The sequence below is a fragment of the Lynx rufus genome, unplaced genomic scaffold (genome assembly GCF_022079265.1).
Source record: "Lynx rufus isolate CCGP_SWC_20201006 ecotype Redwood Valley unplaced genomic scaffold, mLynRuf1.p SCAF_6, whole genome shotgun sequence".
In the NCBI taxonomy this organism is placed as follows: Eukaryota; Metazoa; Chordata; class Mammalia; order Carnivora; family Felidae; genus Lynx; species Lynx rufus.
Genome location: NW_025814878.1, coordinates 142,367,017 through 142,379,573, shown reverse-complemented (window position 1 = coordinate 142,379,573; position 12,557 = coordinate 142,367,017). Strand labels below are relative to the sequence as shown.

The 12,557-nt window shown below is 46.3% G+C and overlaps 1 protein-coding gene across 1 annotated transcript in view; it reads right to left on the bottom strand.

Annotated features, from left to right (window-relative positions):
• Window positions 1-11,717: 11,717 nt before the first annotated feature.
• SCGN (secretagogin, EF-hand calcium binding protein) overlaps window positions 11,718-12,557 on the bottom strand; it is a 35,499-nt gene continuing 34,659 nt past the window's right edge. The window contains exon 11 of the mRNA XM_047101269.1: window positions 11,718-11,846. Within this exon, the coding sequence (XP_046957225.1) occupies window positions 11,718-11,846 (129 nt within the window). The remainder of the gene's footprint in view (window positions 11,847-12,557) is intronic.

Genomic DNA, 12,557 nt, shown 5'->3' with positions numbered 1-12,557 from the left:
GCCCTGGGGATTATGGTAGGAAGGTCACAGAAAAGCCACCAGTTCCTCTCCCCTTATATATGTCCTACCTTGCCCTGTAAGTTTGCGGTGGCCTCCTCTTGGTCCTACCTTTGGACTGAGAGTTGCTTTGGTCAATGGGATGTTAGCAAATATGGCTCAAAAAGATGCTAGAACGGGGCCTGTCCACTCATGTTTCGGCAGTTGCCCTGAGGAGAACATGCCCAGACCAGCCTCTTGAGGGTGAGTCAGAGCCGAATGGTCTCTGACGCCCATGCTGAAGCCAGCCGCTATCCGCCACCAGCTGGTCCCCAGATACCTGCGCTGGCCTCGCCGCAATCAGCAGTGACCTAGCTAACCCCTAGCTGACCTTAGACTTGTGAGCCATAAATGATAGAATAGGCGGTTGGTTGGACGGAAGGGAAGCTGGAGGCAAAGGTGGTGACAAACAGGTGACACGTTAGAAGCCCGAGGGCACAACTTCCCGACTTCTTGGCGTTTCACATCCTGGCCTGACTGCTTCCAGCTCCCCAGGGCTGACAGACCAGGAGCCACAGGGGCAGGGCAGGGCTCTCCTCTTCAATGTGGCCCCCAGGGTAACCCGTAGCTTCCTCAGAATGTATTTACATTGTGGCTTCACCACCCCACACCCGCCCGATGGGGAAGGTGGCCCTGACAGTTCCTGCGAGCACCTTGTAGGGCCCAAAACGCCCCGTCCCGACCGGTGGGAGGACTCCCTCAGATGATTGGAAACAACCTTGGGTTGGAGACCGCCCTGGCTGTGACCCATGACCTCTGCAAACATAAGAAGAAAAGACCCCCTGGTCCCGGTGTGGTGGCCACGCTCTCCCAGCTGCTTTGTGTCTGGCACCTTCCTTCCGACTGTCTTTGTTTGAGCCTGGATCCTCACGTAAGTCTTTCATGGGGAATCCAAGCACCCGAGCCTCCGTTGACACAGCACAGACTCTCCCACCCACAACACGAACACGTACGGTTATGGTTTTGTGGTTGTTTGTCACCCAGGAAATGCTCATTGACACAGCCTCTACCCCGGTGTTTCTACCTGGTTCCCAAACTTAGTGGCCGTGGTGATTGGGGCAACTAATTTGGAGCTTATCGAGGATGCTAATTAGTGGTCCTGGAATTATTTATTTACTTATTTATTTATTTTTAATGTTTACTTTTGAGAGAGAGAGAGACAGAGTGTGAGTGGGCAAGGGGTAGAGAGAAAGGGAGACACAGAATCCGAAGCAGGCTCCAGGCTCCGTGCTGTCAGCACAGAGCCCGACGCGGGGCTTGAACTCGCAAACTGCGAGATCGTGACCTGAGCCAAAGTTGGCCCCTTAACCAACTGAGCCACCCACGTGCCCCTTGGAATTTATAATTTAGACAGGATGGTTCCCAGGGGACCAATTAACAGTTGACCACACTACTATTCTCAATTTCTGTTTACTTTTTAAAAATTTAATTAATTAATTAGAGCACGAGCAGGAGAGGGGCAGAGAGGAAAAGGAACAGAGGATCCGAAGTGGGCTCTGCACTGACCGCAGCAAGCCCACGGTGGGGCTCGAATTCACCAACCACGGGATCACTACCTGAGCGGAAGTCAGACGCTCAACAGACTGAGCCACCCAGGCGCCCCTCAATTTCTGTTTCTATCAGATGACTGAGAAAGATTCTTTCTCCTCATCCCCAAGACTCTTCTTCCCTTTCTAAATTTTTTTTTTCAATGTTTATTTATTTTTGGGACAGAGAGAGACAGAGCATGAACGGGGGAGGGGCAGAGAGAGAGGGAGACACAGAATCAGAAACAGGCTCCAGGCTCTGAGCCATCAGCCCAGAGCCCGACGCGGGGCTCGAACTCACGGACCGCGAGATCGTGACCTGGCTGAAGTCAGACGCTTAACCGACTGCGCCACCCAGGCACCCCGCTTCTTCCCTTTCTAATTTGCCGGAACAAAGAAACAAACTCAGGAGCCCCAGGGGAGGCGGGCATTTGCGTTGCTTCATGTGAGGACCAACATGTATCCGTGTCCCCAGATCTTTCCCGCTGGCTTGTGTCTCAGAAAGCCTGTCCACTCCTTTAAGGGAAAGCACAGTTCTCAACAAGAACAAAAAGAGGATTACAGCGCTAGTGTGCTCACCGAAAGGCGGCTCATCGGGTCATCAATCCTGCCACATGGGTTGGAATCAAGTCTGCGGTTAGAAACATAATCCCGAGGGTCGTCTGGGTGGCTCCGTCGGTTAAGCGTCCGACTTCAGATCAGGTCCTGATCTCATGTCCATAAGTTCGAGCCTCCGCGTCGGGCTCTGTGCTGACAACTCAGAGCCTGGATCCTGCTTCCGATTCTGTCTGTCTCTCTCTCTCTCTCTCTGCCCCTCTCCCTCAAAAATAAATAAACATTAAAAAAAAAAAACGATTTCAATAAACAGCAAAGGAGGATTCCATGAATAAAATCAGCAGTCTCAAAGTCCTATTTCCCTGCCTCTCACCCTGTGTAGCTCCCACATGTGGCTGCCCCGTTCTCACCTCCCTCTTTTCAGACTCTCCCCTCTTTCCTGTCCATGCCTTCCACCTCTCCTTCCTCCTTCAGATATGTTCCTTTCCCAGGGACTCCAGTCCTTTCCGAGGTGAACCAAATGGCCTTGGTTCTGTCTCTCCCTAATACCCTTATTATGCACACCGGAGTCTAGGGAATAAGCCGTAGAGTCTAGTGTAGAAGCCGTAGACGTGGGCAGAACTTTGTGTCCCTGATGCTGCTACCTGCTCATCGCCCAGAGAGTGCTGGGGTGTGGGATTTGCTGAATACAGAAGTGTCCCACGTGTAAGGAAGCCCACAGGAGGCACAAAAGAACAGAGGCTGTCCACTGGTACTTCCAGTCACGTGGAGACCGTCGTAGCCAAGTGGCTAGTGTCGAGGAGGGAATCTTACAATCTAGCAAAACGGGTCAAAGAGCAGACATCAATCCTGTTGATTCCAAGTGATGAAGCAACATGAGGAGTGAAGGAGCATATTTTCACCTCCGTGAGGTTTTCCTGGAACTAGGTGGGCACAAGAGGGCAGGTGGGCCATTCATTATCGCTCTTTTTACGGTGGGTGTGAGAAGAACACGGGCCCTTGACTGTAATCTGGGGTGTTGGGTATTTCATGCTCTAACAAGTGAATGAATACAGCTATGGAAGGAAGCATGCAAGGTACAGCTAGACGTTTCTGGAAATGACTTCCACTGTTGCAATATCGTCTTCATTTTCACACACAGGAAAAAAGTTGAGAAAGTGTTTAAAGATAATTAGATTCCAGGAAAGCCAATTAGGCAAGCACTAATTCTATTGTAAGAGGAAGATAATGGACAGATTTTTATGACAAAGTAGGGGGTGGGGGAAATCACAGCAGAGGAAATGCCGTAAATGCTTTTGCTTTCTTGAAGGCCAGCCCGCCCCACTGTCTCAGGCCTCCACAGAGAGGTGGGGGGTTTTCCTGGTAAAGTCGACATCCCGGAATAGAGTCAGGACAGATTTATCTCTTTTGTCTAAAGAATGTCTGTAAGTTACTGAAATGCTGCCTCTAAAAGGTTGAATAATCTGATTTCTGCTTTGGGTACATTTCCCAATTCATTCCAGTCCATTTCTAGCAATCCCCTGTTTACATTCTCCGTGATCTTTGCACACTTTTTAAAGTTGTGGAATCCTAATTGTTCCCTCATTTTCTGGAGGAAAAGTGTTCTCTTTCTTCTCTCTTCTTCTGTCAGGAAAAAACAGAATGAACACTGAACAAACTTTTAACCATAAAGGCATTTTCTGAGATGATTATGAAATATATGAAAGACTGAGACAGTTCTTTGAAGAGTCTAGGTTTTCAAATAAAATCTTTACATAAAAATTTCATTTTTAAAAAAGATTTAAATAAAAGCAAAGGGCTACAAAGCTTGGAACAGATGTCAGAAGTTTAAAAAACATTCTTAATTATCAAGTCTTACGTTTCCAATCAATCAGTTAACATACTAGATCGATAGCATTAGGACTAGAACAGACTTAAAGGTCATCAAAGAAAGCATCTCGTTTTTTCTTAGGACATACTCATCACTGTGTAATATGAAAATATTCCACATTACAGATGCAACATTGACTTAATCACATCCTTACCATTAATATTTTTGTTACTAGATGTTATCTGTTACAATTAACACTACAGTGACTATCCTTTAATATTAATTTTTGACCAGATCTCTGACCACTTCTAAGGTTTAGATTTTTAAAAATCAGTTTCTGTGCTAGTATTTGTCTATTCCACAATTTCCTTTTGGATTTACTTTTTCTTTGGCTCTCAGATACATCCTTCCCTGGCTTCGGTAAGAATTGATGGGGGACAGTGGTAAAGACTTCTTAATAGTTGCATATCAGAAATGTTATTTGACCCCAATTTGGAATGATAGTTTAGCTAGGTAATGTATTTTAGCTTGATGGTTTATTTCCCCTCATTCCTTCGAAATGCTCCTTTGTGTTTTGGTATGTAGTGTTGCCGACAAAAATCCACTGACAATCTAATTATCAGTGTTTAATAGATATTTCCCTCATTTTTCTTGATGGCTTTTGAGATTTTTTTTTTTTTGAGATTTTTCTCCACTTTTATTTTTGACAGTTCTGATGGCAGTTGTCTGGTAGGACGTTATTACATTTAGCCTTCAGTGTATGGGGGTGGGGGTTGGAATTGTTATAGACATATGCTGTGGACTCTGATTACAGCCCCATCTTTCCAAACTTCTTTTTCACTTTCGTTATACCTCAGTATGTCTCCATGTGGCTTTCTGTGAGTTATCGGCCTATTTCCAACTGTGACCGGCCAAACGTTATTTCTTGCACAGATACTGTTCAATGATCATACATTTTATTTTCAGGTTTCTAGTGGGTTCTTACTTATATCCACAAGTTTCCATTTTGTTTCTGTTTTTCTTTTTTTAATAATTGATAGTTCTTTTTTAAAAGGGTGTTCTTATTTCTTTACTATATAAATTTGTTTGAATAGCTGATGTGTTCATATGGTTCAAAATTCAAAAGAAACAAAGTATATTCAGTGAAGCCTCCTTCCCACCCCATCCGTAGCCACCTGGTTGCTTTTCCTTGAGGCAAATGAATTACAAATTTCCTTCCAGAAATAAGCCACACATCTTTAAGCAGATACAAACAGACTTATTTTAGAGCTATTTTCAGGTGGCCCTATTGTTTTTATTTTATTATTTTATTCCCTAAGTGTTGATTTTTATCGTAGTCCATTTGGGCTATTTAAAAACAATTTTTTTTCAATGTTCATTTATTTTTCAGAGACAGAGAGAGAGTCAGAGCATGAGCAGTGGAGGGCAGAGAGATAGGGAGACACAGAATCTGAAGCAGGCTCCAGGCTCTGAGCTGTCAGCACAGAGCCCAACGTGGGGCTTGAACCCACAAACCAGGGGGCTCATGACCTGAGCCAAAGTCGGATGCTTAACCCACGGAGCCATTCAGACGCCCCTGGGCTGCTTTAACAAAAAATACCATAGGCTGGGTGGCTTATATACAACAGAAATGTATTTCTCACAGTTCTGGAGATTGGAAGATCAGGGTTCCAGAATGATCACATTCTGGTGAGGGCCCTCTTCAGGGTTGCAGCCGTCAGCTTGTCTTTGTGTTCTCATGTGGTGGAGCCAGAGAGAGAGAGAGAGAGAGAGAGAGAGAGAGAGAGAGACGAAGAGGAGAAGGGGGGGGAGGAGGAGGAGGAGGAGGAAGAAGGAAGAAGGAGAAGCGAGGGGGAGGGGAGAAGGAGGGGGAGGAGGGAGAAGAAGGAAGGAGGCGCAGGGGGAGGAGAGGAAGCAGCAAGTTCTCTTGTGACTTTTATTAGGGCACCGATCCTATTTAAGCCCTAAATACCACATTTAATTCTACTGACCTCCCAAAGGTCACGCTGGGGGCAGTAGGGTTTTCATATACGAACTGATGGGGGACACAAACATTCAGTCCATAATAATCTTGTAACAGTCTCTCTTGGCACTCGTTTTGCTGGTGAATTTTGGAATTAGAGTTTTCAGGCTTATGTGCGTAAGACCACCCTCCCGTCCCCCAGCCTCTCTGTTTCTCCGTCTTTCTGTCTGTTTCAGTTCAGACTTCCCCTTCTCCATTGGCTTTGTGCCTGCATCAGACCGGCCATAGCTCAGAACGGTTACATGGGTGGCCCGTGACCCCTTTCCTCTGGAAATACTGGGGATCGAAAGCTGCATGATGGGGCAGTGGGCGGCCTGGCACAGGTCCAGGCTGTGAAGTTGGGTCTCCTTCCTCCAAGCTCCCTAGATACCAGCCACCCATAAGCCTTGGGCCCGAAGCACCTTGCAACCTACCGGCCTCTTTTTACGGGCTGGAAAGTCTTTCCCCATCCTGGACAGAAAGGTTTTATCTGCCAGATCGTGATTGCTTGTTTGATAGTTGGAAACGCGTATTGTCCTAAAAGCCTTATAGACGTACCCATGGCTCTAAGTATCGTCACCCAAATAAAACAAACATACGCTATTGCTTTTGGGAAAACTTTCAGGACTTCGACAAATTAGCAACCAAGAAGCAGAAGTAAAGCTGATGAGGCTGATAGTACAGGCCTTTGAAGCCATATTTATGCCAAGTCTTGACTGGGTGTGGTCGGAAAAGCTGTTACTTGTGTGAGGATTTAGTCCATTCAAGCTGCTGGGGTTTATAGGATTTGGGGATGCATTGATCAGATATTGCAATATCAGGAGATAAAGTGAAGCGCAATCAGTTTTACTGAAATTTTACAAAAATGAATGATTGAAATCGATCACTCAACTATTTGAAGCTTTACTATATAGCAAATTTGATTACCTTTTTTTCCTTTAGTATCGTATGGTAGACACGATATACCAAGAGAATATATCAAGAACTGCCTCACCCCCAACTGTGGCTCTAGGAGACTGGGCAGAAGGGTGTGAAAAGGAAAGGTCAGATGAGAAAATGTGTAGAGATTCTCAGACCACCACCACCACCACCAGTTGTCAACAGCGACAGTCTTGCCCACGGCTAAGATTCTAGATACACCGAGGATCATCGGGCCAGCCCTCGATATCGGTCATTTCATAATCCATTTGGGAAAAAAGAAGAGCCATAAATAACACACTGCCTGGAGGCAGAGGTGTCAAAACGAGTGGTGTAGTAACTGGGATCCTAATTCAGGAGAGGGAGTGGGGTCTGAGGGTCTGACCAATTGAAGATTTCATTCATTCTTAGTAGTTTCCCCCTAGCTTTATTAGGATGTCATTGGCATATAACATTGTGTAAGTTTAAGGTGGTATAAGCTGTTGATCCGATACGCTCGTGTGTCGCCAAATGATCACCACCGTATTCGCTAACGCCTCCATCCCATAATTACCATTTGAGACCTGCTCTCAGCAACTTTCAAGTATATAATACAATATCGCTAACTCCGTCACATGCTGTACTCTAGATCCCCAGACTTATTCATCTTATAACTGGAAGTTTGTGCTCTTCGACCAACCTCTCCCCATTTCCCTCACCCTATAGCCTCAGCCCCTGTCAACCATCATTCTGCTCTCTGGTTCTGTGAGTTCAGCTTTTGTAGATTCCATGTGCAAGTGAGATCGTACAATATTTGTCTTTCTGACTTATTTCACTTAGCAGAATGCCCTCAAGCTCCATCCATGTTGTCCCAAGCGGCAAGATTTCCTTCTTTCTCATAGCTGAATAATTTTTCATCACATATATGTAGATACACACACACACACACACACACACACACACACACACACATGCACACACTATTGGGTATGTGATTAATGCTGCAAAGAGCATGGGAGTGCATATACCTCTTTGATACCCTGATTTCATTTCCTGTGGATATATATACACAGAAGTGGGATTGCTAGAGCAGATGACCGTTCTGTTTTTAATTCCGAGAACCCTCCATACTGTTTTCCATAGTAGTCATACCTATTCACATTCCCAACAGTGCATGCGGAAAGGTTTTATCTGCCAGATTTTTCCACATCCTCACCAACACTTATCTTATCTTTTTGGTAATGACCATTCTAACAGGTGTGAGGTGATACCTGAGTGTAGTCTTGATTTGCGTTTCCCTGACGATGAGTGATGTTGAGCATCTTTTCGTGTGTCTGTTAGCCATCTGGATGTCTTCTTTGGAAAAATGTCTGTTCAGGTCTTCTGCCCATTTTTTTTTTTTAACCAGACTGCTGTTTTTGCTACTGAGTTTTATGAGTTCCTTATATAGTCTGGATATTAACGCCTTATCAGCCAAGTGGTCTGCAGATATTTTCTTTCTTTCCGTACATCGTTGTGCATTTCGCTACTTGCTTGTTCTGTTATTGCAGAAGCTTTGTGGTTTGATGTAGTCCCACTTACTGATTTTTGCTTTTATTGCTTGGCTTTTGATATCATATCCAAAAGAAGAGTTGCCAAGAGCAATGGCATGGAGCTTTTTCCTTGTTGTTTTTGTCTTCCCAGTTTTATGGTTTCAGGTCTTATGTGTAAGTCTATAGTTCATTTCAAATCAATTTTTGTGAGTGTTGTAAGATCAGGATCTGATTTCATGCCAGTGTGTGTCCCTATCCAGTTTCCCAAACACCATTGTTGAAGAGACTATCTTATCCTCGTTGAATATTTTTAGTTCCCTTGTCAAATATTAGTTGACTGTGTATGTAAAGGTTTATTGCCAGGCTTTCTGCTCTGTTCCGCTAATCTTTGTGTCTGTTTTTATGCCAGTTCCACACTGTTTTGATCACTGTAGCTTTGTAGCATAGCTTGGAATCAGGAAGTGTGATGCTTCTGGCTTTGTTCTTTCTCGGCTAATTGCTTTAGCTATTTAGGGTCTTGTGTGGTTCCATAGGACTTTTAGCACTGTTTTTGCTATTTCAATGAAAAATGCCATTGGAATTTTGATAAGGATTGCATTGATTCTGTACATTTCCTTGGGTAGTATGGACATTTTAACAATATTAATTCTTCTAATCCATGAACACTGAATATCTTTCCATTTATTTGTGTCTTCTTCAATTTCTTTTATCAGTCTTACACTTTTCAGTGTACAGATCTTTCGCCTCTTTGGTTAAATTTTTATTCCTAAGTGTTTCATTGTTTTTGACTCTGGTAAATGAGATTCTTTTATTTCTTTCTTTGTCAGATATTTCATCGTTAGCGTATAGAAACACAACTGATTTCCACGTATTGATTTTGTATCCTGCAACTTTACTGACTTCGTTTTCAGTTCTAACACTTTTGGGGTGGGTGTTTAGGATTTTCTGTCTATAAGAGCTTGTCATCTAGAGACAATTTTACTTCTTCGTTTTTGATTTGGAATGAATGAACAAACATCTTCGGAAAGGAGCACGGCCCTCAGGGGGCACTGTCTACCATACCTTCCCCCCCTCATTAAATCCAGATAGCATGGCTCTGAGAAGAGACCTCTGCCCTTTGGCAGCCCCTTCGCAGCACCCCATTCCCACTGATTTCCCAACAGAGGTCTAAGGCCATTTATCTTCCTTGGCCATTGCTATGGACTGAACTTTTGTGTTCCTCCAAAATTCGTATATTAAACTTAATCCCCAAGGTGTTGGTATATGGAGGTGGGGCCTTTGGGAGGAGATTAAGTCCTAGGGCAGAGCCCCCGTGAATGGGATTAGTGCCCTTATAAAAGTGACCCCAGAGAACTCCCTCACCCCCTCCACCATGTGAAGACACAGTGAAAAGAGAGCCATCTATGAACCAGGAAGTGGGCCAGACATCAAATCTGCTGGGGCCTTGGTCCTGGATTTCCCATCCTGTAGTACTGTCAGAAATCAATGTTTTTTGTTTAAACCACCCAGTCTATGGTACTTTTGTTATAGTAACCCAAACACATTCAGACAGCCATCAGTACCTACATTACAGTATATGAGACCCTAACTTTAATCGAAGGTTTTTGAGTGAACTCATTCCTTGACTGGAATAAACCCACCATCTTCCCACTCAGAGATCTCCACCAGCCCTTTCTTTACATGTTTGGAAAGGTCTTTACCAACCTCAGGTTACGACTGAGCAGGAAGCCTGGGAGATTCTGGTAGATTCTTAGCCATATGCTGTGACTAAAAGCTTGTTGGTGTTCAGGGTGAGTAGCTGCCCTCGGTGGATCTGAAAAAATGACACTTAAAAGAATAGACTTGGAGAGATGTCCTACCAGTGGCTGCGGTGGATACCACAGTGAGCCCCAACATGTGGGGAGGGGCCAAGGTGCATGAAATTGGCCATAATTAACTCCCTGACTCCCCGCTTCCGAGATGCTTGAGCCCGGACAGGTTGCTTACCTTCTATCTGCCTCTGTTTCTTCATCTCTAAGATTGGTATCATGATTATACCTACCTCCCAGGATTTTGGTAAGGAGTAAATTACTTAAAGTATGGAACAAACACCCAGAAGAACTTGGCACATAGAAAGCACTTGGTGGTAGTTGTTGATATTATCTGTATGAGGGAAGGGATACCTGAGGGGGAGGAACCAGGTTAGGGCCGGGGCCTGCCATTGAGGGGAACCCCGAGAATGATGGAATTTCTTGGGTTATGAATGGCTCGGAATACACCATTCTACACTACAATTTTTCTGAAGTACTTAGAGCATTAAACTTGAAGTTCCTCTACGATCTGGCATGAGGTAGGGATGTTTTAGAGAATAAAGTGGGGCCTGCCTCAAGGGAGGCTCTCCATACCTGCCCCAGGTGAAGCAGCCCCCTCTCATGGGGAGTGTGTCAGAGCCCCAGGAGTGAAGGATCAGGGGTCCGAGGGGGGCCCTGCAACCTGCAGAGGGGACCAGACCCTCAGGGGCGTAGAGCGGGACTTGGAGATCAAAGATTCGCTGGAGGACACTGTTGGAAGGGGAAGGGACGGGGTGGGGAACAGAGGCTTGCATTACCTGGGAACATTTTCTCCAGATTTCTGTCTTCTCCCTTCTGCCCACGTAAGATTTCAGAGCGCTTAAGAGCAAAAGCTGGCCCAGGTGCAGTGTTCTGGTCTTCTCCACGCAATGAATAAAAAGTGATCACTGGCCACTCCTACGTTCATGCAAACTCAGCCACCAGGGCATCTGAGGACTATGGAAGGAAGCTGGCAGAGACTCCACTGGGATCCCGCCCTTCTCTCTCTTCCTCACCACACCCACCCCAAGTTAGAGACGTGACCGGTCTGTCGGACCATCCGGTCCAGCATTTCGAAGGTCACAACGCCAGCACAATGACCCGTGCATCTTTGTTTCCAGCTATAGGTTTATTTCCACGACAGAACTGATTTGTAGAAAATCACAGGACCAACAGAGACGCCACTCACCACTCAGAAAGCCCACAAGGGGAGCACAGGTGGATGGACTCCGCCTCCCCTGAGCCCCTGGGGCCTGAGGGAGGCCACGCAGGAGCGGATTCAGCAGGTGGTTAGCTGACTCTCTGGGGGGACAGGAAAGCCCGGGTTGGGGGGGGGGGCGGGAATAACACAGACACTGCAGGGGGCTCTCAGTGAGGCAGGAGAACACCATGGCCTTAGAAAGAAGGCCCTAGGACCCCCCCTCTTCCCCTAAAACACCACACCATTTGTTACAAAGCTTGTCCCGGTGTCCCCAACAGCAAAGCACAGATACAATTTTCCCAGCAGGAGCTCAGAAACATCCTAAGAGCAAAAGACAAAGCATCCGGGGCTTATGGGTTGATTTTCAGCCCAAGACACAACGCGAGCTCAGACTTCTGAATTTTTCCATCCTTGTTCACATCACAGTGGCGCAGAAGAATCTCCCGGAACTTATCGAGGTCCGCTCCACTGATGCTGGGCTGAGGACAGCAAAGGGAGCCTGTCAGGAGAGGGGCTGACGGTGGCCCCACCCTTGAATGCCGCCCCCTCCCCGCCCCATGCTCACTACGCTCAGGGGACAGCCTGCCTGTCTAGGGAGGCTCCGTGCAGACAGGCCGTGGGGGTGGTCCCATCTCGTAGGCCCACCGAGTGTTGTCAAGGGTCCCGCCAACACGTTTACCTCCCAGCATGGCTATTTGGGCGAGGGAACCAGCCCCACATCACGTCTCTACGGCTCTAGGGAGAGCCTGCCTATTTAGGCCATGACAAAGATATTTTGCCTTGGAGCAGACAGTTGTCACCACGGATGCTGTCTTGCCACATGATGAGAGAAGACACATTTCACTATCTCCCCGTGGGAGGAGTTTGTGCCTCTGATTTTAAAAAGGGTTATAACAAATGAAATACTGACTAAAACAGGATGCCACAGGGCTGCGGACGTAGGATTTATTCCAAGGCGTATTTGGGGGCTAAGAAAACACTGTGATACACACCAGACAGGAAAATAAATTCAAACTCAAAAGGCCCGCATGGGGCGCCCGGGTGGCTCAGTCAGTTGGGCGGCCGACTTCGGCTCAGGTCATGATCTCACAGTTCGTGGGCTCGAGCCCCGCGTCAGGCTCCGTGCTGACAGCTCGGAGCCTGGAGCCCGCTTCGGATTCTGCGTCTCCCTCTCTCTCTGCCCCTCCCCT